At 38.0% G+C, this 27615-nt stretch overlaps 3 protein-coding genes across 4 annotated transcripts; 2 read left to right on the top strand and 1 right to left on the bottom strand.

Annotated features, from left to right (window-relative positions):
• Positions 1-862: 862 nt before the first annotated feature.
• On the top strand, positions 863-12246 carry rilp (Rab interacting lysosomal protein). Of its 2 annotated transcripts, XR_014628877.1 has the most exons (9): positions 863-1595; positions 2804-2927; positions 4048-4169; positions 4844-5038; positions 6804-6964; positions 7057-7179; positions 7257-7352; positions 9938-11511; positions 11572-12246. XR_014628877.1 is itself a non-coding variant. In XM_084420203.1 (8 exons), exons 1-8 carry the CDS (start codon positions 1242-1244, stop codon positions 10080-10082), a joined length of 1320 nt encoding a protein of 439 aa, XP_084276329.1. In that variant the 5' UTR covers positions 863-1241; the 3' UTR covers positions 10083-12246. The 2 variants fall into 2 exon arrangements, 1 of the variants encoding a protein (XP_084276329.1); XM_084420203.1 differs by having other exon boundaries at positions 9938-12246.
• Positions 12247-12460: 214 nt separating this feature from the next.
• scarf1 (scavenger receptor class F, member 1) lies at positions 12461-20802 on the top strand. Its single transcript, XM_084420202.1, has 11 exons — positions 12461-12695; positions 13199-13257; positions 13426-13527; positions 14294-14825; positions 14915-15133; positions 16753-16881; positions 16965-17068; positions 17152-17260; positions 17359-17483; positions 17591-17719; positions 19634-20802. Exons 1-11 carry the CDS (start codon positions 12595-12597, stop codon positions 20695-20697), a joined length of 2673 nt encoding a protein of 890 aa, XP_084276328.1. The 5' UTR covers positions 12461-12594; the 3' UTR covers positions 20698-20802.
• A 2977-nt stretch (positions 20803-23779) lies between these two features.
• vtna (vitronectin a) lies at positions 23780-27524 on the bottom strand. Its single transcript, XM_084419759.1, has 9 exons — positions 27458-27524; positions 26722-26805; positions 26524-26643; positions 26039-26431; positions 25412-25551; positions 25145-25301; positions 24910-25062; positions 24406-24834; positions 23780-24318 (listed from the first exon to the last, which is right to left on the bottom strand). Exons 1-9 carry the CDS (start codon positions 27507-27509, stop codon positions 24197-24199), a joined length of 1650 nt encoding a protein of 549 aa, XP_084275885.1. The 5' UTR covers positions 27510-27524; the 3' UTR covers positions 23780-24196.
• Between the last annotated feature and the right edge of the window lie 91 nt (positions 27525-27615).

The raw sequence follows: 27615 nt of genomic DNA, 5'->3' as shown, positions 1-27615 counted from the left end.
AACGGTCATGATACCCACCCAACTTGGATATTCATTAGATTATCTGCTTTTGTGTTCTGCAGAATAAAGTCATTCAGGTTTGGAACGATGTGAGGGTGAGTACAGTGTAGAATTTACACTTTTTGGGTGAATTATTACCTTAACTTACTTATCTATTGGTTGTACTACTTTAACAATCACTAGTTTGTTTCACCTTTACTAATTACATGCTAGTACTAGTCACCATCCCAATAATTAAAGCAACAATTTAATTGTTTCTGGTAACACATTGCACATTTTTCTATGGGGGTCTCTGGGTCAAATATCAGCTATTCATTTCTGACTAGTTGTAATTCCAGGAAGACTACTAGTTTAGACTTTATAGTTACTTATACCTTTTCCATTACTTTCTAGTATCCGCTCCAGGTTTAATAGCAACGTAAGAGACACCAGTCAGCCTTTTATTAGACTGGATGTCCAAATTATTACTAAACTTTTTTTTTTTTTTTAAACATCTTACTAGTGATATTTTTATTTATTTAACTAGTAGTTTAAGGTTCTGATCATTAGTCTGATTATTCATTGCATTATGCAATTTATAAAAAGACTAATATTCAGAACTAGCCTTGCAGCTTATAAACAATTGCATCTACTGAGATAAAGAAATTATACTACTGGAATAGATGCTAGTGTCTCATGTTCTATTGCCAAATAAGTAACAGTAATAGATTGCTATTAGAAGTACAAGTATCTAGGTAGTTAGTTACATGTGAAAAAACTAAATAAATAAATTAAAATAAATTAGTAACAGATGCTTAGGAATAAATGTTAAAACTGCTTGCCATATGTGCTGCGTTAAAGCTCTCGGGTTGCATTGGTCAGAGGAGGAGGGAACAACCATGGCAAACAAGAACTGGCAGTCATAGATGTTCCTCCGTTAAACCACGTTTTATTAAAGGACACTATGCAAACATGCACGGGCAACATTCATCTACACGCTCTGCCGTGGGCGTTGCTCTTCAAGTTATGACATGCAAGTCCTTACACTGCATAGACAAGTCGATTTTATAACTCAGTCGTGTTTATTAGAGCGTATCAAAGGATGTAGTTACAAAACAAACTGGAGCGAAAATGCATGCATGTTTAAAAGTGAAACAAAAAAAGATCTGCGGTCGAGCTGAATCACAACTGGACATGTTGAGATCGGACTGACAGGAGTTTCGATTGTCGCTGTTTGAGTTCAAGTTCATCTGAAGTGCGTTATGGAGACTTGCGTGATAGCCGTCGAGGAAAACCAAAACGATATCGTCGAGATACATTCGTGTTTTGCGAGGACGTTTTCATCAATGACAGTGGACGATGTGTATGAAATCGCTAAAGTGGTGGGATCCGAATTGGAGAAGCTCATCGACAGCTATGGGAAGTCGAGTGTGGAGGGTCTGGTGTCTCACATAGTGAAAGTGTTGGAGCTCTTGGAGAGTTTCGCGGCGAGAAATCAATCTCATAAATGTAAGGAAGATGACCTATTGAAGGCCTTTGAAACGATACAGTTACAGCAGCAGAAGAAACGACATGTGAAGGAATGCGATGAGAGCAGCAACAGCTTAGAGAGTCGGGTAAGAACACGACAACATGGTCGACATGTCAACACTGTTACTGTAGCACTACTACTTATTTTCAAATGTCTATGCGGTTGTGTTATGGATAACTGTTTTAATGTAATGGACAGAGCTGGTGTGTTGCACTTGAGGATGACGCCCTAATACAGCTGGACTTTTGATTCGTATCGATCGTGATTCGTGACACGTTGATCGATTTTAGGAAACGCCAATAGGGGACACTTCCGGTCTACCCTTCCCCTCAGTAAATGTCATTTTGAGAACATCATGTACCATCCATAAGTAGTGGGGATTTTTATGTTCTGTAATATGTTGTAATATGTTCATTAAAATGATTTGTTCAGTGATGCAGGTTAAATATTTATGCTAGGTGGCAATCAGTTATTAAATCTTATTGAGATCTCCAAAAAGATATGTTGCTTCTGTCCTTATATATAATTTTATGTTGTTTCTATGCTTAGAGAGAAATCTAACTTCTCTTAACTCTCATTTTCTGTGTGCAAAGTTTAAGACTGAAAGCTGTTTATCTTATTTAAGAGAGGAGTTATTAAAATCTCCGTTAATAAATAAAACCGTTCGTTAATATAATAAACCGGTCAAACATCTCTCAACTAATAAGATTAATAATGGTGCTACTTATATAACTATATGGGCCTGTCCTGCATTGTTAATACATGAGTGGTTTACAAGCCACTGACTGCATCTGAAATCATACTTCCCTACTGTGTAGTAGGCGAAAAACAGTATGCGACAAAAGTATGTCCAAATTCACACAGTACTCATAAAAGAGTTGGCAAAAAGTACCCGGATGACCTTCTACTTCCTGCGAGATTCTGAAGTGTGCATATGATGGACACTTTACTATCCCATGAGACCACTGGAGAGGATTTGTGAAGCGAAGTAATAACTGACGCTGGTAGGTCACATGATAATGAAAGCATGGCAGATGTAGTATGTTAATACTACACACATTCATACTATATAGAACATACTTTTTTTAGCGGCCATGAAGTAATTACTTATTCAAAATAAGTACCTACTCAAGTGAGTATGTGATTTCGGACTCAGCCACTGTGTTCTCAAAGTGATCTGTTAAATTGTTCGGCTTTTGAATTGAAACCAATCTCAGGGTGACACCTGGTAGTCTCACTTCATGCGTTTGTGGTTTGAAAGGATTTTTGCAATGACTCGATTGTTTTCATCAGGACTGGCATCAGAAAGAGAAGAAATTGAAGGAGAACGTTGAAGTGTTACAGTCGCAGGTGCGTCAGCTCAAGGAAGAGAACCAGGAGCTTCTGACCCACTTACAATGCACACACTCCAAAGAAGGTGAATGGGACGCACATAATTTTTTTTAAATGAAGACATGAGTTTTTTTTATTTATACCAAAATGAATGGAATATCAGTGTAATTGTCATTTCTAGTGTATTAGTAAATGAACTACATTACTACACCTTCTGGAATGGAAACCATCATGAAATGTTTTTAGTTCAGATGGTCTTAATTGTTTTATGTATTGAAATGATGATCAGTCTTACTAAAGTCACGGAAGTAACTTCTGTATTGTGATGTACATGCCGACTCTAATGGGTTATTGGAAAAGAAAACGTAATGCTTGGTTCTATACATAAATTTTTTGAGATGTGGGCATTGCACTCAAAAGTAGAGGCAGATGAATACAAGCTTGCGGTGGATTATAAGAAAGGCGCAGGTTTAATCTGACTAAATGATTGGAGAAGTCTGTCATTTTCACTGAAAGATCCAGTTATGACATTTTGGTGACGCATTTTATTGATTTATTTTACATTTGAACATCTACATGGATAAATCCTTCACAGTCAGATCTATGAAAATTGGGTGAATTATCTTCAATAAAATACAAAAAAAAATATTTGTCAATACATCATCATAATGAAAAATGTTTCAAAATATTTAATTGTTAATTTTTCAAGGAAGGTCTTATCAAGAGTCTTAAATGTTTTTTTTTTAATTATTACAGGCTCATTGTATTTCCTTGTAGCACCAATTTAACTTGAATTTTTATTGTTGTGTACAGTATAAAGTCCAAAATATAATTGCTTTTCATGAGATCTTCAAAAGGAGGTGTTTTTTCTATCCTGATTTCAGAGAGGAATACAACTTCTCTGAGCACTTGAGCTCTCATATTCAGACTAATTAAAGCGGTTTATCTTATTTAAGGGAGGAGTTTTTCTCCTTCATTTATTACTGTTAGGTCAGCAGTCAGGAATGTTGTTGTCAGATTCCAGGAGCTGTAAACATTTGCTTTTAATTTGTATGGCAAATACATTTATTTTTGCCAAACTCATGAAATTCAGGAAACTCTGACATTTATTGATGTATTTCAAAACTGCATTTGAAATTTCTGATTTTACAACATTATCTGCATCTGTCTGCATGCAGTATTTTAAAATCTGATCTTTTCTCTAGACCGCACACAGCGTCAGGAACGAGAGGTGATGCTCAAGCTGAAGGAAGTGGTGGATAAGCAGCGTGATGAGTTGAGAGCGAAAGTTCAGGAGATATCCAGCATGTCCAAGGAGGTGGAAGCGGTATGTGTCTGATACAACTGCGCTGATATAACCTGGGTTGCTCAAATCAATCATCAGGGGCACCAGGTTTTGAACCACGAACCTTTGGGTTACAAGGGGCTATTATTATACTCCAAAATGTTGCTTTCTTGCACTTAAAATGAAAGCAAACATTCCCCTCCCCCTCCCCCCAACTTAAGGAGTGTTTTTCTTTCCAAAAATCCTTTTGATATTTCTTTTCACTGTCCTTGTAGAAATGAATTCTGGTAACCAGGTTTTTCACCCACTGTAAAACAGACTGTAGACTAGTTTAAACTAGTTTTTGCAACATCAAGGTTTCTTTTGTTGAATTGAAAACACAGTGCCAACATTGTGTCACTCGCAGAGCACCTGTGACAAAATAAAAAAAGTGTCATGTCACCAGTCGTGGCCGACAAGTAGTTATTCGTGAATTGCATCAGAGGCGTATACCTGTGGTTTGGAGCTGAGGTTAAAAGTTTCCCTTTTTATGTTTTATGTTTGCCTTGCCTTTGTTATAAAACTGATCAGACCAGTTCCACATAGTAGACAATTGCATTGAAAATGAACTGCAGATTCATAGCTTTAATGAAAATGAACTTAATTTTTACTTTTACATTTTCTACATTGTTTTCTAAATCAGTTTGAGTGATCAGAAGTGCGTGTTTGTCGTTCAGCTCCAGGAGCAGCAGGAACGGCTAATGAAGATAAACGCGGAGCTCAGACACAAGCAGAACATCATACAGACTCAGCTGAAGAGCGCAGTGGAGAGGAAGGCCGACATGGAGGCCGACCTGTGCGAGAAACAGAAAGAGATAGAGCGCCTGAACTCACAGCTAGAAAGAGCCAGCGTGAATACTGCTGCTGAAACGGTTAGTCAAGTTAATATTACTTAGACTCGTACTAACAAATTAGCTGTCCTGTATTGGGTTTATATGTGGGATTGTGGGTATTCATTTTGTATTTCCTAAAAGCATAATGAGACAGAAGCTTCTACGTTCCTCTTGGGGGGGGTTAGGTATTGGTATGTACTACCGCAGGCGCAGGGCCTAAATTCCACTTTGGTTGGTTGGATGTGACATATATAGGTCATGTTTGCCCTCGCAGCAGTGTAACGGACATGTTTGTGCACAACTCCCTCTTCAGCTTACAAACATTTCAGGATGCTTGATTAAATTCTGACATTAAAACCTTGTCAGAATCTTTTTCACTTCATCAACATCAACAGAGATCATTTAAATTCAGAAATAAATAAAAGCTTTTAGTAATGAACAAAAACAGCAAAGGAATAAGTTGATACACTGAACTAGATCTGTAGCAGTTTAATTATTTTATATTAATATTTACATACAATTTTATGTATTTTATTACTTTTAAAATTGATAGTTTAAACAACTTAATTTTAAATTAATACTTTTTTTATTAATTAATCTTAATAACAGACTAACAGATGATTTAAATTCAGAAATCAAATAAGCTTTTAGTAATGAACAAAAACTGAAAAATAAAAAATATATATAAATAATAAATAATATATATGATATATATAATTTTTATATTTTATATAATATAAATAAGTATAAATTATTCAGAAAATAACTGTTTTCTATTTATTATTTTACATTTAAGTATTATAAAACTTCTGTTATATTAATATTTATATTAAACTGTTTTTGTTTTATTCAATATTTTCAGTTTCAAAATTGATCTTAATATAAATTTAGTTCTAATTTAAATTGAGTTAATTTATCTTAATAACAATAACAGAGATTATTTAAATTTAGAAATCAAATAAGATTTTAGTAATTAACAAAAAATAAAAATAATATTGATTAGGCTATTATTATGAAAAATTCTAAATATAAATGATTTAGAAAGGAACTGATTGTATTTATTATTTTACATTTAAATATTATTAAAGGTGCATTGCGCAACATTTCATGTTAAAAATACCCGTTTTTCTAACCCATACATGCTTAAACAATTGCCTGATGGGCTGAATGAGCCCTTCTATGATCACTGCGATTGCCTCTATAATCCTGTACAGTAAAATAAATAAGAGGGATTCGGGTCGGAATCGACTGGGCATGACGTCATGCGCGTTCACGCTCACCTGGCTATGTCTGGCAGGTTTGTGTATTCGCCGCCATTTTCCGCATCAGCGAAGACAACTCAAGCGACTTTTGCAAAAGTAGAAGATGGATTCAAAGAGACCGGCTTCTAGTTCATCCCAAACCCCAACGCAAACTCCACATAACCGCGTGCACAACTATGGTTGCAGTTTCGTGTGTCGCCAGAAGGGGGCATAGTTCTGCAAAAACTCAGAGACTTGCGCAATGCACCTTTAAATTAACTTTTTTTGTTTTATTTATTAATTTCTAACTTAATTTAAATTTAATTCTGAGTGTTTATGAACTCACTTAAACCTCTTATTTAGGCACCACTGTGTACCACACTTTTTGTTAGCAGTTTAGTGATTAGTTATAGGAATGTGCAATATGTGTCCCGCAAACACTGTAAAAGTGTTATCAAACTGTCTTTTTAAAAATGGAATCAGCTGCATATAATCAACTGTGCTTGAGACATTTATGGTATTTGACTCACATACTCCTATAATTCCACCTTTGCCTCCTTTAGAGCAGTTCAGCCATTGACCTCACAGATAAGATGATCATTGACTTGAAAGATCCAAATCGGCCTTGTTTTACCAAGATGGAAGTACGGGAAATGCTTTTTGAAAGGAACGAGTTGAAGGCCAATCTCTTTCTGGTGAAAGAGGAGCTTGCATATTACCAAAGGTGAGACAAATGTATTTGTGACGCATTCTAACCTTTATATCAGCACAACATCCTTTCTCAATATATACACACATTTCTCTGTCTTTCCTTAGGGAAATCCTGAATGATGAGAGATGCCCAGGGTTTTTACTCGATGCCGTGCGCTCTGCCATAAAGAAACAGAGGACCGTCATAAAGTCTAAAATGCTCGGCATACCTGTTAGCGAATGTAGCACGTGAGTACACGCCACAAACATACTGGAAGTATACAGTGATTTAATGTTATGTTTAACCATGTTTCACTCTCATATAGAGATGAGACAGATGGCCCTTTGTTTGAGAGGAGTGGAAATGAAGACATCGACATCGACACTGACAACAGACCCCAGGACTCACGCATCAGAAACATGTGAGTGCTGCATTCATGCTAAAACAAGACAGACCTATAGCAATAACTGATTTCAGTCCAACAATCTACTTAAATTCTTCTAACCTACTTCACTAAACATGGGTTTCAGTAGAATTGGGTTATGGGATAAGCCACCAGTCCTGGGTACAATAAATACATTGAGTGTGAAAGGTTTAGTTTGTTTTGTAGTTTAAGATGTAGTTTTTGAGCAACAGCAGAAATGCTTCTGACATGCTTCTATGAGGTAAAAGATCTGCACTTGTTATGGTTGCTGTTGAGGCGTGTCATTTTTTCAATGTTGTTATGTAGTATAACAGGTTTTATGCAGTATTTTTTTGTAATGTATGTGGTGCTAGTTGTTTAAACATTACAAACCTTTAAGAAGTAAATCTAACTGATTTTATCCTTGTAAATTACTTTAAAGGGACACTTCACCCATTTGCATTAAGCTTTGCATTGTTAGAAACCCAGTCATACTATTGAATGGTTGTGCAACACTCTCTCATTTTCCCCTGAGACGGGAGAAATCCGTTATTTACCTTTTACACTTCCTCCTACAATGACGCAAAAATCGTCATTTTGCGTCATTGTAGGAGGAAGTGTAAGAGGGGGGGATTTCTGTTGAGACTACAAGCACTCGTTCCTCATCTTTCCCAGGGGGCGGGACCCGCTCACGCTACAGACCTATTACAGATCAGTGGGTGGGACTTTACTCTCTGAAACTGAAAGCAATATCCTCCATCTTGTTTGAAGCTAAGCTAACAGGAGCTGTGGAGACAGATGTAAAGTAATGACAATAGCGGAGGAGAGTGCTCAATATGATATAGACTAGAGGAAGAGGATTTCGGAAGTCTGATGCTTGAATCAGGTGTTTGTGGCTACCTTTACAAGCCGCATTATAGCGAAGAGCAGCCGAGGCAGAAGACCTACCTGCCGCGGACGAGGAGCCCGGACTGGCTCGGGTTAGGGCGGACTGGTGGCGCCGGTGATCTCACTATGCAACTACGAACCGCTATGAACACAGAGATAGAGTCCGTCTGTGGCAAAGAATTTCAACGATGACAATTTCTCCTGGACGAAATCTCTGAATCAGACGAGGACACGGACGTTTGTGTTGAGAACTATCCTAGTTTCGCACCGCATATGTTCTGACTGAACATCCAGGTACCATGCAATAATTCACCTTTTCGTAAGAAATACAAACGAGGAGTAATGCACTAATGAGTTCGCCAACTAACTAGACATTTTGTGTGAATGTGAAATTAATTTCAAGCTCTGGTGGTAGCTAGCCTTGTAGACGGAAGAGTGATTTCTCTTATAGGCAGATATGCGCTTTCTGGATTAGTGGGAGTGGCTTGCGGAGCTGTGCAATGTGGTGCATTGTGGGAGTTGTTGTCTTTCATACAAATGCGTCCTGAAGTTATTTTTTGTCTTTTCTCGGTCACAAAGGCACCAAATTCAAAATTTCTTTTACATTTCGACTACATATATGACCCACTTTAAATAAAAAACAATGTTCAAATGGTTGAAATGCCCCTTTAAGTTGTGTAATTCAATGCAGTATGAATGATTCTGTATTAAATAATATTTTGGGCCAAATTTCATTTGTTACCACATTTTAGGTTACGTGACAGACATTTGTTTTTACATTTACTTTTTTGGTTTACATTTTTTAGGGTAGATGACAGACATTTTTACATTGTAGCCTGTGGGGCAGGTTGGGCTTGTTAAACTTTCCCTATAAATGTATGTTGGTTAAAAGCATGCGACTTCAAGCACTGTGCAACTGACAATATACTCATTGAGAAGCTCATGTATTACACATTTTTAAAGGCACACTATGCAAGATTTGTACCTTAATATAACAGCTTCGAAATCATTTCGATGGTAAACGAACTCGTAGTAGGGCATATCATCCCGATAGCAAAGCACAGGGGGGGGGGGGGGACGCCGCTGGCAGAACTAGCAATGCAAGTTTGAGGGGTGGTGCCCTGCCAAATCTCGCGAGAATCACGACTTGCTTTACGGCACGACGTCACATACATCAACAACATATGGAGCAGCCTCTATGGAAGACACTAGCACGCGTTTCAGACGTGAATCATGGCAGAGACGAGACGACGAAGAAAACGAAGAAAGTGCGGTCGGAAGAGTGCAGAGACGGCTCTTCGTGAGTGGTATTTATGACAGTAACGTTAAATACAAGACTCCACAGCGACTCTAGGGGTCTCTAAATAAGCGACTCTAAAACGGAAACTGCATTTACTGCCTTTAAATAAGACTCTTAGTCTTTTTATAAAGGGAATCTGCTCTCTTCTCTGTGTATTGTATGTAGTAATTTGTGTGATACACGCACACAATTTGCTCCATAATATTCTGGGTCTTAGCAGCATTCATTCTATATGTTCTTGGGAAAACTCTAAGCTGATCTTAGAGATCTCTTAATCACATTTCTCTCTTCAGCTTAGTAACCTTAGTAACTAAGCGTGCCAACTAGCTACTAAAAATAGTACTGAAATCCCCCTTTGTCATTCTCCTATCAGTGATTTAAAGCTCTCTTATCTCCTCTGACTCAAACCTTTTAGATTTGGTTTCCTGACGCGGTCCAGTCTTACTAGGAGCTCCGGTGCCCAGTCCTCTGGCCTTCCGACATCCAGCTCCACATGGGAAATCATCGATCCAGATGAGCAGGGAGTCGAGGGAGAGACACAAACCCTCAGCTCCTCTTGAGAACCACCCCATCTGTCACTCATCCTTACCTGGGTTTGAAGAGAGAAGTTCAAAATATGGTCTTGATCTCATTTAGGTTTCAAACGAAGGAACGGACTGAAGATTGTATTGAGAGAACTATTTCTCTATGTATTTGGTTATACAGACATGGTATTTTTATGTTTTTTGCCTTAGCAGTAATTTTTACTAATAGTATAAAAGATGAGTCAGCACTTGGCTTTTGTTAAATTAGCTGATAGCTAGAGTTGAGCCTGATGGTCACTCAAGAGAAGACCTGAAGATGAGATTAGACTGTCAGTCCCATATTTTGTTGTTAGTTGTTTACACTTCTGTTCGAAAGTTTGGGATCGGTAAAATTTCAAGAGCACCAAGGCTGCATTTATTTGATCAAAAATACAGTACAAACAGTAATGTGAAATATTATTACAACTGTTTTCCATTTTAATATATTTTAAAATGTAATTTATTCCTTTGATGGCAAAGCTGAATTTTCAGCATCATTACTTCAGTCTTCAGTGTCACATGATCCTTCAGAAATCATTCTAATATGCTGATTTGCTGCTCAAGAAACATTACTTATTAATATTTACTTATTACTTCTCAATGTTGAAAACATTTGTGCTTCTTAATAATTTTGTGGAAACCATTATATTTTTCATCTTTTAGAAAAGTATTAATTTCTTTAAAAAAATATATCTTACTGACCCTAAACTTTTCAATGACAGTGTATAGTTAAAGGTGAAGTGTATAATTTTTTTTCACTTTCTCCTATTACAGTTTAGTATGCTAATATAACTGTAAGTAAGACTTTTCCAATGAGTGTAAACAATGGTATTGTGGCACTTTCAAAATATTGTTATTTCAAGGCCCACTTCTGGCTCAACCAATGGCATGTGTTTGGGGCGGGGCTACATGTAATAAGCTGTTTAGCGGGAAATTGGAGGAGATGTTGGAGGCTTTGGAAACAATTATAATTCCTGCAGTTTCATTTGGTGGTGCATAAATGACTGCAGACTGGTGCACTTAAAAACATGGGAGTAATCTGCAGTGTTTTGATAATCATAATACACCTGGCATTATATTTTCGATGTCTGGATGGAAGCTAGAGAGAATTATAGCAGCTATTTTTATAGAGAGTATATTTAATATGGATTTTAACCAAAGATACTGACATTGTATTACAATCACTATCAGAGATAATCACACTGACCCTTTTATGTCACTAGGGGGCATTAGAGTATTTTGTATTCAATTAAGTTTTTTTGATAAAACATTAGCTGTCCTTAAAAATTATCCATTTTCTATAAGGATATCTATAAGGATTTTCAGCATGTTTTTAAATAGAAACATTTTAATATTTGCATCTAAAAAACAATTTTTTATGTCAAGCAATGCCAGTTCTGTGGAGAGGTCCACAATTGTTAACCTGGTGTTAAAAAAAGCAATGCTTAAAAGTTGAATTAAATGTTTATTGTCTGATCTGTTAAAGGGAGAGTTCACTCAAAAATGAAAATTCTGTCATAATTTCCTCAGCCTCATGTCATTCCAAACCTGTTTGACTCTTCTGCAGAACACAAAAGAATTACATAAATATTAAGACATGTTAATAATTTTGAAGAACGTTCAAACCAAACCGTTTTGGTTACCATTGACTTCCATTGTACGGACAAAAAACACTGGATATCTCTCAAAACATCTTTTGTGTTCCACAGAAGTCAGTCAGTCATAAAAGTTTGAAACAATGTGGGGGTGAGTAAAAGATGCCAAAATGTTCATTTTTGGGTGAACTATTTCTTTAATGAGTTTGGCACCTCTTCAGCCATTCAACTGATCAGATATGGTGTGTGACACATCCCTTATGTTGAAATAAGAAGCAAAAAATGTGGATGTGATTCAAATATACTTTGTATGCGTCTTAAGGTGTTCCCTGATTGAGAGGAAGTCTGTGTTTCCTCAGGAGGAAATTAGAGATAATGGGTGCCCATATGTTTTAAAGGCCCTTAGCTGAATTCTGTATTCCTTAGCTCTCTGTGACTCATCTGTTTATCTTTGGACCTTTGGAAATAAAAGTTAATGAGTCCTATACTGACCTTTTACTGTTTTATTTTTGCAAACATGTTTGTGCTATGAAGTGCTATGAAGCTAAATAAAATCTTTAGGGGTTGCTGTGATGTTTGTGTGTGTGATTTTCATGTGAAAGTCCATTTGTAGTCAGTAAAAAAATGTTTTACATATGAAAGTAATTGGTAAGGATGAGAAAATGTTGGCAGGCAGACTGACCATTAAAAATATCCAACTCCTCCCCGAAATTCTGGGCCTTGATTTTGTCTTTAAACAACCAGTGGCTTATTGAATTAGAGGAAGCTGGCTTTTCTTCCTCAGGAAACTTGCAGAGGAAACAAAGGGAATTGGAGAGCTCATTTTGCTACAGAGACTGTTCCAGAAGTACAGAACTATCCTGGGCTGGTGCCGTGGTAGGAGAGGGGGTTCGGTTTTGGTCGGTCCGGAGGGAATGGACACCTTTCTGACCTCATTTGGACTGATGCTCATGTGTGTCCAATGCTCAGCTCAGAGACTCTCTCCAACCGGGAAGAATGTCTGCCTCAGTATCAGGTACTGGCCTAGAATTCAGTTATGCTGAAGTATCATTGTCTCAGATGTCTCGCCTAAAATGAATGTGTCACTGTTCTACATATAGGCCAGTAATAACAGAGAACTAGGCCGAACAATAAAATGAAAGTGAATCGCATTGACGACAGTTTTATAGTTTCAATGTGAAATGTTTGATCAAATTAAAAATCATAGATATTGGGACATTTTTAGATCATTTTGAGAGACTACTGAAATCTCTTCTGAAACTCTAGTATTTTTGTCTGGAGAAAAATCTGAGACATCTTCAATTTCTTTCAATATAATCTCAAAGTGTTTAAGAGAAGCAGTGGAGATCTTGATGGATATTTGTGATTTATAAGAGGTTTCTTATGTTATGAACCCTATTTTTATGGTTCTCTCTATCCTACTTATAAACTGTTTTCCCTATTTATTAGGACAGTAGAATTGTTACAAGTTACAATTACATTGTAGCATATATAATGTCTGCTATATTTTCTAAACAGGGATTCTTCTCCCACATGTTATTCTGGATGGGGTCAAAATGGTGATGAATGCACTGTCCGTGAGTATTGATACCATCTGTAGATGTATAGGCTAGTTTAATAAAAAAAAAAATTACATTGTTGTTTTCTTGATGACACACTCAAGGCCCGTTTCCTGTGGGCCTGTAGATGTCAGCAGTTTTGTGAAGTTACTGTTGTCTGTAAAGTCTCCCTTTTTGTTTTCTCAGCCCTCTGTGAGGGTGAAAGAGCCTGTCTGCAGGACGAAGTGTGTGTTTACCCTGGACTTTGTCGATGTAAACCTGGATTTTACGGGTACCAGTGCAAAACCCGTGAGTAATATCATCACCTAGGTTTCTGTTTTCAAGACTACCTTTGTAGCTGTGGCCTTTTGGTTAGAGATTTGAAAAACGAGCAAGAATGCCTGATACAAGTGTGATTCTGCTTTGTATCAACAACTAGCCTATTTAATATTGAGTTACCTACCTTTTTAGACACAAACGAAGCTTTTCGAAACTCTGAATCAATTGCTTCTCAAAACGATTCACTGTTAGAGGCACGCGAAACAAACAGGCTGTTGGCACCTGCTGCTCAAAACTTAGCATACACATGTATGGCACTTAAAAAACAATTAATATTTTATTTTAATTAAAAGTGTAATGTTTTAAATGTAATCTACATGAAATATAAATTAAATACCATTAAATATAAAGTTTCTATAATTTTTTTATTCTTTTACAACTAAGTGCTTTTTTGTCTTATTAGACAGGGCTGTTTTTTTATGATTCAAAGCTTCATAAATCAGTGCACACACAGTAGTGGCGTTCCTGAATGAATCACTGTGTTTAGATGAATCTGTTGAATTAATGATTCAGTGACTCACTCGTGACGTTCGTTTGTTGCCACCTACTGGTGTAATTATGTAATTGATGAATTCAAATTCAAGGACAGCAACTAACTGTTCTATTAAAAGGATCTCTGACAAAACTGAATAAATAATTAATATATTTTTTCCATAATTTTCATATTATTTTCTGTTGTTTTCATTGTAGTGCGATTCTAGTTAATGTACAGATCTGAATTCTTATTTCTCCGCAGGCTGTCCTCGTGAATTTTGGGGGTCGGATTGTCGTGAGCTTTGCCCCTGTCACCCTCATGGGCTCTGTGACCCAGTTACGGGTGAGTGCTCGTGCCTGTCTAACCGCTGGGGCAACCTGTGCCAAAACAGCTGCAAATGTCCACGTCATGGGAAATGTGACCCTGTCTACGGCAACTGCACCTGTGAGGAGGGCTGGTGGACGCCCACTTGCTCCAAAGCCTGTCAGTGCCACCCCGCCACATCCACTTGTGACCAAGCCACAGGCCGCTGCTTGTGTAATGAGGGCTACTGGGGCCAAAAGTGCAGCCTGCGATGCAACTGCTTCAGGTCCCCTTGCCAGCAGCGCACAGGGGGCTGTCAGTGCATTCGTGGCTGGTGGGGTCCGTCCTGTGACCGCCAATGTAATTGTAATCTCAGCAATTCCGACTGTGACCTGCAAACTGGCACCTGTTTGTGCTACTCGGGTTACAAAGGCTCTGTCTGCAATGAGCCTTGTGAGAGTGGAAAGTACGGCAGAGGCTGTAAGGAGAGGTGAGTGAAAAGGCAAGATTAAACAGATAACATGAATTTTTGGTTCATCCATGATTTCTGTGTTCTTCTATCTGTGTGTGTGAGTGTAGCTGTGGACACTGTGAAGGAGGCAGGTCTTGCTCTAAACAGGACGGCCTGTGTGATGCCTGTGCACCAGGGTGGAATGGCACTCGCTGTGACCAGAGCTGTCCTGCAGGTTATTATGGCCATCGCTGCCAAGAGGTTTGTCCGCATTGCAGAAATATGGACCCATGTGACCCGGAAACTGGAGCATGCTTACACTGTGATTCTGGGTGGACTGGACCAAGGTACAGATCTGTTGGGATTCAGCTCTGAAAAGAACATCCTATTATCTTATTTACTGTGGCAAACTCCAGTGGCCTAAAAAGGACAGTTATAATGTATGCACTTAAAGGGATACTCCACTTTTTTCGGAAATATGCTCATTTTACAACTCCCCCAGAGTTAAACAGTTGAGTTTTACCGTTTTAGAATCCATTCAGCCGAACTCCGGGTCTGACGGTACCACTTTTAGCATAGCTTAGCACAGATCATTGATTCTGATGAGTCCAGTAGCATTTCTTTCAAAATGACCAAAGAGTTTCAATATTTTTCCTATTTAAAACTTGACTCTTCTGTAGTTAAACCGTGTACTAAGATCGACGGAAAATGAAAAGTTGCGATTTTCTAAGCCTATATGGCTAGGAACTACTCTCATTCCGGCGTAATAATCAAGGAACTGTGCGGCTGTACCATGAGTGCAGCAGGCGTAATGATATGACGCAGCGCCTGAAAATAGGTCTAATAGGTTAGACAAACTTAGTCCCGGTCACGTTGGAAGAAGTTACCGAGCTGGGGACTATTTTCAGGCGCTGCGTCATATCATTACGCCTGCTGCACCCATGGTACAGCCACACAGTTCCTTGATTATTACGCTAGAATGAGAGTAGTTCCTAGCCATATAGGCTTAGAAAATCGCAACTTTTCATTTTCCGTCGATCTTAGTACACGGTTTAACTACAGACGAGTCAAGGTTTAAATAGGAAAAATATTGAAACTCTTTGGTCATTTTGAAAGAAATGCTACTGGACTCATCAGAAGCAATGATCTGTGCTAAGCTATGCTAAAAGTGGTACCGTCAGACCCGGAGTTCGGCTGAATGGATTCTAAAACGGTAAAATTCAACTGTTTACCTCTGGGGGAGTTGTAAAATGAGCTTATTTCCGAAAAAAGTGGAGTATCCCTTTAATCACATTAGATGATAAACCTTGTCGCAGAAATATCTAGTTTGCTCATGAATCTCTAGATGTCCTGGCTGATAGGTCCTTACGTGACTAGTGTAGTCTGATTCACAAACGACTCTTAGGAGTTAGTTATTTTTAGTGAATCAGAAACATCATACAGTGTGGCCAGTGTAGTTTGATTCACGGACAAATGACTCTTATGAGCTGTTTCTTTAAAGTGAATCAACAACATACAACACAACCAGTGTCCCATTCACAAATAAATGACTCTTAATAAGCCAGTCTATTTAATAGTTCAAAAATAAGAGGTATAGGTTTCAATAAGTCAGAAACATTGCAGGGCATAATTTACAGCAATAGATTTCTTTCCTATGTAAGCAAACTTGATGTAACAGAATGTACCTAAATTAATATGAATTTTATCAAATGAAAATTGAATTGAACTGAATTAAGAAATCTGGCGATACCTAATTTAAAGCCTAACAAGCATTATTATCTACAGCAATGAAATTAATTTTAAGTGTGGCTTAAATGTCCAAACACTTTTTTTGGGCCACTGTACACATTGTATTTTATTCTTGTGTCCATAATTCAATCTAGCTACTGAGCTTTCTTAGATTTTGACACGGGGTGGTTTTTATATCTTTTAGTTGACTTTATTTTGGGCTTCTCCCTCTCTGCAGATGTGACAAACCCTGCACAGATGGTGCTTACGGAGATGGCTGCCGCTTCCTGTGTAAAACCTGCTATCATGGCCAGTGTGACCATGTGACAGGAAGTTGCATTTGTCTTCCTGGTTTCCAGGGTGAGAGGTGAGGGTACAGTGGTATTTATAGGTTGTTTTTAACTTGGAATAAGATTCAAATGAGTGCCTCTCACCATTCAATCTCTCTAGCTGTAACAGCTCATGTCCTCTTAACCTGTATGGCGTCAACTGCTCCTCCACATGTGACTGTGGGAATCATGCCTGCCATCCAGCTACAGGGGCTTGTCCAAACAGTATGTACAGACACTACATTTGGTTTTCACAGCTGGTATCCACATCCCCCTTATCCATTTTTTTGTGTGTGTTTGTCTGCTAGGTAGCAGAGCAGGTCTCATAGCAGGGCTTTTGATTCCTCTGTGCATTTTAATACTCGCCTTGTTGTTCTGCTGTTGCTGTTGCGGCAGGCCAGTCGAAGGGAAGGAAGGGTATGAATCTGTTATCTGGCAGCTGATATAATACAAAAAAATGTCCTTTAATTTTGTAAACCGTAAGAAAAAAATCTTCTGCTAAATCTGTCCTTCAGAGTGGCAGTTGGGGATGGGAGCGCTACAGTCCGCATGAAGCACCATGTTTACACTGTGTTGGCCAACATGGGTTCAGCCATGCCATGCATTACTCTTTGGTCATCTGGTTTACCCAGAGTTACAGGTAATGCATCCATTTTCATTTGCAGCTGTCACTGAGAAACATATGCAAGTGAGATTGTGTTTTGGTGAACGTAAGTGGACTTATAACGTTCTCCACTGTGTCTTCAGTCTCTCATCATGATCCCGAGCTCACATTTAACCACAGCTTCATTGAGCAGCCATCATCTGGATGGGTGACTGATTCATTTGAAACTGATGATGAAGGAGAGGCCATTTACTGTGAACCGCCCAGGGAAGGTAAAACAGTTATATTTCTAGTCTCAATGTCCTTTTTTCTCTGTAGTTATGGCAGCAGCTTTGGGTTTTGCCTTAGCTGTTCCTTTTTTAGTTGTTATTGTGAGCTCTCATAAGACCATCCCTCTCTTTAATCTCTTTAATAAATCAATTATATTTAATAATATTTGATATGTTATAATATTTTGTTATTTTAAATTTAAAAAGTTTGTATTAAATTATAAATATTACAAAAGAACACTTAAATCTATGCAATGTAACCTAATGTGAATATTTAGGAATACACCATTCATACATCATTTTTTAAGACGATTAAAAAATAAATAAAATTGATTTTATTTAATCAAAAATACAGTAAAAACAGTAATATTGTGTAACATTATTGCATTTTTAAAATAATATTTTTCTATTTTATTGTTTTAAAATGTAATTTATTCCTGTGATGCAAAGCTGAATTTTCAGCCTCATTTCTCCAGTCTTCAGTGTCACATGATCCTTCAGAAATCATTCCAATATGATGATTTCGTGCTCAAGAAACATTTATTATTATTATCATCAATGTTATGCCGCTGTCGTGGAAATTTTAAACTGTATATTAAACTAACCATGTTTCTAACATCTAACCTTATTTAACATAACATTTGAAGGATGTGCTGTACGAAACCAATGGAAAACTTGTGACTTTGAGTGTGTGTGTATAAATAACATAGTTTGGGAAGTGAAACTAGACAGTTTGTTAGAATCTTATGATTAACAAATGATCATTAAAACAAAGTTTGCTTTACCTAGTAACAGAGGGGTTTGCATATGAAGAACCAATCAAATAGTGGGGAAATTATGTAATGAAGCATAACATTTATGCCATACCTCTAGTCTATACTATAAAAACTGTTGTATTCTTGTGTACTGTGGGATTTTCTCAATGGAATTTGTCTGAGATCCTCCGGCCTTGATTCTTCTTGGGAGAGTTTCTCTGAGAACTGCTCGAACACTCTCCCGGCCGTTAATAAAGGCATTTAAAGGACATTTGCTGAAAGTCTGTCTGTTATTACTGCTGCGCAACAGGTCAGTTTAGGGAAGCAAGAAAGTTAGAGTAAGAGACTCGGCCAGTTGTCGACGGAAGACGCAGAGAGCTAGAGTATAAAGGTTATTAAGTGTCGATTTGAAGACGCCAGATTTATTTTTATTAAGTGTCGATTTGCAGACGCTAGATAGTCAGGTTTAGGGAAAAATCTACCACACCGCTTAATTTGTTTGTGTTATGTTAATGTTACCATTTATTTGAAACAGAATTATTTTGTAACATTATAAATGTTTTTACAGTCACTTTTAATCCTTGCTGAATAAAAGTACTAATTTCTTCTTTTTAAAATAACTCTTACATACCCCAAATTCATAAATCATTATTTTAGAATTTGCACCAATTTGCATTTATTCCACCTCTGACTGTTCACACTAAAGCCACATTGCAAAAAAAAAAAGTAATATTTAGTATAATATTTGTTATTCACTGTCAAAAGTCAGATCTGTGTCACTAGCTATGTTTCCATCCACCTATTTTTAAGCGCATTTTGGGATATCGCTTTAAAAAAAAACTGCTGGATGGACACGTGCATGCATTTAAAAAATTTATGCGCTCAATCCTATTGCAGCAACTTCCATTTTTATTTGTGATATTTAGTGCTAGTTTATCAGGAAGTGACGAGTTTGTTCGATTCGACTCATTGGATGGAAATGCTGCTTTATACGCAAATGTTTTAATGCGTAAATCCATTTTAAGTTGAATTTGCAACTTTGGATGGAACCACAGCTATCGTGAGGGAAGAAAGTCAGATTTGCGCCATAATCAACTGCAATGTGAAAGTATGTAAGAGCTACTTCTGAGCAATATACTGATGTTTACACGCTCTCTCACAGATGTTCTTACAGTTGCCGGTGGAGAGCTTCAGGAGCTGAACTCCAAGTGTAACTTCTTCCCTGACCCATCAACCTTCAGCAGCGAGGACATGTCACAAGATTTTGGTATCCCTCGTACCTCCAGCATTGCCAAATCCAAACGCCCTTCAGTATCTTTCGCAGAGGGCACAAAGTTCACCTCTAAAGAGCGCCGTAGCTCGACCCAAGATCTGCCAGGAGCTACTCGGAAACCCAAACCCTGGGGTGTGCTGATGATCTCTGCCCTGCAAGGAGGACAAGGAAACCATAGTGAGATGGATACAGAAAAAGAAGAAAAAAACAACGAGGAGAACATCTCCCCTGAGGAGCAAGCAGCTGCCTCTGAAACATCACAATCTGACTCGTTAAGATATAGTTCAGGCCCGCTCAGGACTCACCTCACTGTGCCCGGTGGGAGACGACGCACACTTTCCAATACCAGGAAGAACACCCAGCCTTCTGATGGCAGCCAGGATGCAGATTCAGAGAAGTTAACAACTGTTTATGTCACTGTAGGTAAGACCCAAAATATGGCTAAGCAAGAGCCGCCTTCGGAAGGGCCCGTTCAGGCGATGCTGCGCAGACTAGGCAGCCTCCAGAGACAAAAAGAGGAGGCTGCCCAGCCCAAAGGCAGGGGGCAGGCGATCGCCAAGCCCCCACGGAAGAAACTGGGAGCACGGGCCAGTGCCTGGGAGCAAACTTCTGGGTCCGGCCAATCGGAGGTGGTCATGAGGAAGCCTAGTCGCAGGAAACACAGCTCCCTCAGCTCTCCCTGCACAGTAGGGGCAAGAGACTTTCCTCAGGAGAACAGCACCCCAAAGAGGCCCTTGTCCTCTATTTTAAAAAGTGTCCCAGAGAGCGAAACCCTACATAGTTTAGAGGTGGAGCAAGACACTGAAGTAGACTCTCTGACAGAGCATGCTTATGAGACTGTGGCTCCGTCTGATGGGGTCTCCACCTCTTCAGAGATTATTATTAATGAAACAGTTATGGACCAAGCAGAAAATGAGCCAAGTTATGAGAATGTTTATGTAAAGCATTCATAATATTCCTGAATCTTAAAGTTATTGATTTAAAGGGCAATATTTCCATTTTAAGTTGTACTGTATGTAAGTTTCGCATAAACTGCATAAACATATCTACATCAAAAATTTAGTTTGTTGGTATATTTTCATTATAATTTCCATTAAATAACCTTATTTAAAAAAAAAAAGTTTTATCAGGATGCTCCCTTTATAACCCATAAGTAACTGTTTACATACACTGACTGTCAAATGCTTGAGGCCAGTATGATTCAGAAAGGATGCAATAATTTGATCAAAAGACTTTGACTTTTGACAGTAAAGACTTTTATATTGTTACAAACATTCTATTCTACTACTTCAAAAACAGAAAAAAAAAAGAAAAAAAAACGTACAGACCCCAAACATTTGAACGGTAGTGTAAATCAGTCCTGAGCCAAGATATGAACCCTGCAGCAATTATGAATGAAATAACTTTCATAACAATATAGAAAAAAATTTATTGGCTAGTTTAATATATACAAATTTGGTTGGTCTTGTCCAAATAGTCTCTGAGTAACAGAGAAATGCAAAAAGTGTTGCAACCGTCCCCAGTCTCCCCTAACTTTCATAACAATATAGAAAAAATAGTATTGGCTTGTGTCTTGGTTCTCCTCAAAGAGCATTTTATCTTAAGGCCATGTAAGTGTGTATTTGCATATCTTGGTTTTTGGCGTTGAGATACATAAAGATTAGTCTTTACAAGCATCTCTACAGCACAGTTGTTCTTGGCAGCATGACACTGATTTACTTGTAATATGGGGTCATGTAGATAAATTCAATTGCTTGATATTGCCAGTACTCAGTCTTTGGATAGAGCAAGAAACCACAATAAAATGATGAAATTTGCCACAACATTTTCTGGAAATTTTAATAGTCAAATTTTTAGTTGGCACCAAAAATGACAGGAAACACCCTTTTACTGTGCTGGAGAAGCTAAACCTATGAACCACACCTGATTTCTGTTCTTTGCTGCGAGGCACTTACCTCTGAATGCATACATAGAGCCGTTTTTGAGCTGCGTGAAGGAGTCAAAGGGTCTGCCACTGCAGACCTCAGCGTCAGGGTCTTTGGCTTTTGTTGGTGTGGGATCAGCAGTTGAGGTTGTTCGTTCAGTTGTTGTTGGGGTCTTGATGGTGGAGGGTAATAGAGGGTAATGTGCAGTTGGAGTGGCAGCAGTGGAAATCACTGGCGTTGGGTCCTCATTTAACGTCGAATCCAAGATTTGAGAAGTTGGACTAAATCAGTTTTTAAAACAGTTGCAGTTTTGTACAATAAATACATGTTTAATAAAAGTTTGTTGCATTGCAAATTGTTCAATTCTTCCAGTCTGACCCTGAAATATGGAGAGATTGAATATCATCTGTAACACCTGCACACTGAATCTATGAAGGCCTATGTTCTACACATAAACAAAACTCAGTAACTGTTATTTGATAAATATGACTAAATAAATAATACAATAATATTATTGTATAAATAATACTATAATATTATAGTAAAACAGTTAATATTATCAGAATTCTATGCTCATTGAGACAAAAAGCTAAAGTTAATTAGTGAAATTTAAAGGGGTGGTTGATTATGATTTCACTTTTCTAACTTTAGTTAGTGTGTAATGTTGCTGTTTGAGCATAAACAACATCTGCAAAGTTACAACGCTCAAAGTTCAAAGCAAAGTAAGATATTTGCTTTTAAAGAAAAGGACTACAACAAATGGCTGGTTGGGACTACAGGACATTCCTCCCGGGTTAGTGACATCTCTAACCCTAGAATTTACATAAACCCCGCCCCCGGGAACACGCAGTCCATGCTGAGAAGAGGAAAAGTTTTTATATTTGTGAGTCAGCTCAAACTTTAGCATCCATCTTTTCACATGCAATAGAAAGTCACTCTGTATGCATCTCACAACAGTTCCTATATGAGCGATTTATAGATTTATCATGACAGAATATCTTAATTGAAGATAGTTAACTCCACATCAGCAACATAAATTCATCAACTAACCATTCAGAGACGTCCTGTTGCATGTTTTCACTTCTTCTTGAGTCTCTCCATCTTTGTCTGACTCTGTTTTAACATTAAAGGCAGAACAGTTTCTGTCATTTTAGTTTGTCTGCCTGAGGTAATAGCAGCTGCTAACACACACGAGCTCTTGAAACCCCGCCCTCTGCAGCAGCTCATTTGCATTTAAAGGGCCAGGCACAAAACGGTGCGTTTTTGCAAACCCTCAAAAAGTGACAACTTTAACTTGCTATATAAAAATATCTGTGGGGTATTTTGCGCTAAAACTTCACACACACACACACACTCTGGGGACATCATAGATATATTTTACATCTTGTGAAAAGGGCATTTTACCACCCCTTTAAGGTATTTTTAACGTTGGGTTAAAACGTATTTTTACCCCTGGGTTGGGGTCAGTTGCAACATCTGGCTTCTTCCATTCAAATAAATACTGTGAACAATATGTCATATGTAATCATCTTTAAATGGTATGGGTAATTAGCAGACAGATGCAAGTTTAACATACAAATTTGGTTGGTCTAACTGAGAGAAATGCAAAAAGTGTTGCAACCGTCCCCCGTCTCCCCTAACTTTCATAACAATATAGAAAAAATATGATTGGCTTGCGTCTTGGTTCTCCTCAAAGAGCATTTTATCTTAAGGCCATGTAAGTGTGTATTTGCATATCTTGGTTTTTGGCATCTCTTTCTCTATGCGAAATACATAAAGATTAGTCTTTACAAGCATCGCTACAGCACAGTTGTTCTTGGCAGCATGACACTGATTTACTTGTAATATGAGGTCATGTAGATAAATTCAATTGCTTGATATTGGCAGTACTCAGTCTTTGGATAGAGCAAGAAACCACAATAAACTGATGAAATTTGAATGATATTGGTAGTTGGCAGCAAAAATGACAAGAAACACCCTTTTACTGTGCTGGAGAAGCTAAACCTTTTTAAAGAGATTTCTTTTGATATTTTTTTCGAGAGGACTTTCAAAGGCACAACCTAATAAGCTGGTGTATACATTACATAGAAATAATGACTTAATATTTTTTAGATCAAAAACATTGTTTATTGAAGGACTGCACAACTGTTCCTCACTAAAAAAAATTTTTATTGAAGGATTGCACAACTGTTCCTCACTAAAAGTTGTCGCGAAGCTCATGGCAACTTCAGCCTTTTGTAAGCATCAGTAAATTCCTCTCATGCAATTGCTTTTATTCTCATTAAATTCATATATCTGTTTATTCGAAATGTTATATTTTAGACTAAAAACTGCATGGTGTCCACTGAGCTTAATCAATCACCACAACAATCAGGAATATTTATGAATGATGTCGTTCCATTTGTGTAGATATCTGTGGAGAGCTTATATAAGGCCTTACTTATCACCCTTATTTTTGACCTTACAAATGCAGCTTATTTTTGTATGCCTGTAAATACTATTAAACGGCAGTTGTTTACAGTTGGACTCATCTCTTTTCTGCTCCTGGTGTGTCTTTGCAGCCAAGCCAGTATTTTCCAATAGGTCTTGGATATGGAGGGTTTGCATAGTCAACCCGCTTCGTTCGGAGATTCACTCTGTAGTACATATCTGTGAAGAATTTTTTTTTACATACTTAAATAATATTATATAAATATACTGTAGGCTAATATAATACTATAATTTCAATTTCAGTACCTCCTTTGAAGAAGTAGACACTCTGTAAGGGCTGGCGCCTGTGCAGCATGTCTTGGACAGTGTCTTCCGAAGGTTTGTATCTGTAGTCAGAATCGTAGTCATCTTGTCTATGATAATAGTCTCTGCGTCTGTCCTGATCTTGCCACCTGTCCTGCCCAAACCTCTGAGCATACTCAAGTCCAATGCTGATGCCCCTCTCAGCCATAGTCTCCCAGTATGGTGACCTATTCTGCCTGCGCCTGGAGCCCCACTGCTGCCCATACCGCTGGCCCCACTGCTGGTCCCAATCCTGCCGATTTCTGTCCTGACGCCTTCTGTTGGGCCATCTCGGAGTGACGTAGAGTCTGCCGGCTAGCACAGCATCCACAGGTGATTTGATCCCAATCCAGTCTTTGTTGATGAAGTGATGGCCACCGTGATGACTTTGGGCTGAAAAAAAAAAATTGTGTTATGGAAGCTTTCCCAGGTGCATAATGTTGATAGCTTGCTCTAAAAACGTATTACCTCCACCAAAGAGCTGGCTGAATTGCTCAACCCATCGGTCGTAGTAAATATCAGTGTATCTGCTGAAGAGTGCTGAGGGAGATCTCAATGACATCTGAATGCACTCCTTATGGGATGGCTGGTGCTTGAACTCATACTGGTAATACTGGTCTCCTAGAAAGAAGAAACATATACTTTGTTTAGTAAAGATTATATATATATACCCACAAATATCTATATATAAGTTAGGTCTGACCTTTAAAAAAATAAACTTTCTCTTTGCCATGATGGCTGTGAGCAGGAATGGCAAAGGCAGCATCAAGATGGTCCGGTATCTTCTCAAATCCCACAGATATGTCCCGTGGGAAGTCTTCATCTAGCACTCCATCATCAAACCTCCAGTATTTATTACCCTGGGAATAATATAATAAAATATTGTCTTTTTCAATCACGGATTAAACAGATTAAATAAATTTGAAACTTTTCACACTGTATACACTAAATAATTTGAGGTCATTCATACTTTGAAAATGTAAGTCTTTCCTTGGCAGTTTATGCGAGTGAAGGCAGCATCTATCGGACCTTTTATTCCCCAGATGTCTTCAATGAGCTTTGGGTACCCCGGTAATACTGATTTCTCATCAAGCTCAAAAAAATATTCTCCTGGTGACAAACATATCACATTTTTTAATAAAACAAGTCAACTTTTTAAACTTTTGTCTTTTATTTTCCCTTTACGTACTTACCCATTTTTTATTAATTTATATAAATAAATAAAAATCTACCTGTGGTAAATATAATTGTATGTACATTTTTATATTGCTGTTGCAACGGTAGGTGGGTGTTGTGGCGGACGACGAAGGGGTAATGAACAGAAAGCGTCTTTAATAAATCCAACAGGGAATAAACAAATACAACCACGTAAAACTACGACGATACCAGACAATGAAACACAGCAAACTGAAGGCTTAAATACACAGAGGACTATTGACTAAAACAGAACAGGTATGGAGCTAATTAATAACCAATGAAACTAACTAGGAACTCAGGCAGGTAAAACAGGAACACAACAGAAAAACCAAAACAGTAAAAAATGTTAAGTCATTTTGTATACTGATTACATTTTTGTTCTTTGGTGTGAGGCACTTACCTCTGAATGCATACATAGAGCCGTTTTTGAGCTGCATGAAGGAGTTAAAGGGTCTGCCACTGCAGACCTCAGCGTCAGGGTCTTTGGCTTTTGTTGGTGTGGGATCAGCAGTTGAGGTTGTTCGTTCAGTTGTTGTTGGGGTCTTGATGGTGGAGGGTAATAGAGGGTAATGTGTAGTTGGAGTGGCAGCAGTGGAAATCACTGGTGCTGGGTCATCATTTAACGTCGAATCCAAGACTTGAGAAGTTGGTGTTAATAGGCTGAATATATCAGCAAAGGTTGCTGGAGAAGGGGTCAAAATTCTTTTCTGTGATCTGGATCTGATTGGTACCTCTGTGCTATTTGTCTCCTCATAATCATCCTCAGGGTAAGAAGGAAAGGTGTCTCCACGGGCTGCAACAAGAACAGTTTCTCATGCATCTGTTTTGATCATTGCATTTCACATGTTTATGGAATGGTTTATGAAACCACACTGGTAAACTTACTCCTAATACGACATAAGGACTCATAGTCTGTGCAACAACTCTTGTAGTATGTGCACATAGAGTCACACTGGCAGTTCTTGGTGGCGTCAAACCCATTTTCGCAGCGCTCAATACACGACTCTGACAGGAAGAAGAGCACATTTCCAATGTAACACAGAAAATATATATCAAATCGTTATAAAAAGTAAGTGTTCTCACCTTGCTCAGCCGCATATGTGAAGAAAAGCAGTCCTAGCAGCAAAAAAAGCCTCATCCTGGTGTCTAGTGAATGTGACTGAAGAACTAAGACCACCAGGACCAAAGAGAAATCAGTGGATCAATAGATTCAGAGGTCACTCACCCTCTTTTGTTTGCTTATTTTTTGCAATATGTTTTCGTCTTTGTTCAAATGTAATCATTAAAACCAGACAGGGATTGTTTTGCTTTCTAATAAAGTTTTATGAGGACTACTTTATGTAACATTTCTTTAACTTGAATAATATTAACATTAATACATCCGGTCAAAGTAAATGACTTTGGATGTTTTTGTAGATTACACTATTTTGAGTGATCCATTTAAAGGTATTCCAAAACAAATAATGCTTGTTTACAAGTTTCAAAATGTAAGATAGTCTGTTTAACAGAGTCCACCATGATATACTTTACTAGACTAATGTGGGAATGCACTACTAGGGACAAATAACCCTGTTGACTTCTGTGAAAAGTGAATGATTAATAGGTCCATTGGACGCAGGTTACCATTCTGTAACCGGTCAGCATCTACACAGACATCACCTTGCACAACTGCTTACAACAAACATGATATTTTCATTTTCTATTATGTTTTTATGTGGTCACTAATGTGTTCTGTGTGTTTAAGCGTGTTGTTGTGCAGTTTCAAAGGTGTTTTATGTGGTTTCTGATGTGTTCCGACGGTGTTTACCATGTTACTCACTATGCGGTTGATGGGGTGTTATGAGGTTGATACCTCCCCCGGTTTGGTGCATTATCGTCTTTCTCCAGCAGGTGGAGCCAAGCATTGCACTGAACAACACATGCTACTGAATATCGAACCACACCCTAACTCTACCTACAACTCTATCCCTCCACCCC

The sequence above is a fragment of the Rutilus rutilus genome (genome assembly GCF_951802725.1).
Source record: "Rutilus rutilus genome assembly, chromosome: 9".
NCBI lineage: Eukaryota > Metazoa > Chordata > Actinopteri > Cypriniformes > Leuciscidae > Rutilus > Rutilus rutilus.
The sequence above is the reverse complement of the archived record's forward strand: the minus strand, read 5'-3'. Positions and strand labels throughout refer to the sequence as shown.

Bases quoted from the DNA above. Each gene is read 5' to 3' on its own strand.
- vtna (XM_084419759.1), bottom strand. From the start codon at position 27,509: ATGCACCAAACCGGGGGAGGTATCAACCTCATAACACCCCATCAACCG. The intron at 26,806-27,457 runs GTGAGTAACATG...TGGTGGTCTTAG, and splicing joins AACACCCCATCAACCGCATA to TTCTTCAGTCACATTCACTA. The intron at 25,302-25,411 runs GTATGAATGACC...TATTATTCCCAG, and splicing joins GAAAGACTTACATTTTCAAA to GGTAATAAATACTGGAGGTT.
- rilp (XM_084420203.1), top strand. From the start codon at position 1,242: ATGGAGACTTGCGTGATAGCCGTCGAGGAAAACCAAAACGATATCGTC. The intron at 1,596-2,803 runs GTAAGAACACGA...TGTTTTCATCAG, and splicing joins GCAACAGCTTAGAGAGTCGG to GACTGGCATCAGAAAGAGAA. The intron at 7,180-7,256 runs GTGAGTACACGC...ACTCTCATATAG, and splicing joins CCTGTTAGCGAATGTAGCAC to AGATGAGACAGATGGCCCTT.
- scarf1 (XM_084420202.1), top strand. From the start codon at position 12,595: ATGGACACCTTTCTGACCTCATTTGGACTGATGCTCATGTGTGTCCAA. The intron at 12,696-13,198 runs GTACTGGCCTAG...TTTTCTAAACAG, and splicing joins AATGTCTGCCTCAGTATCAG to GGATTCTTCTCCCACATGTT. The intron at 17,261-17,358 runs GTATGAATCTGT...TCTGTCCTTCAG, and splicing joins CCAGTCGAAGGGAAGGAAGG to AGTGGCAGTTGGGGATGGGA.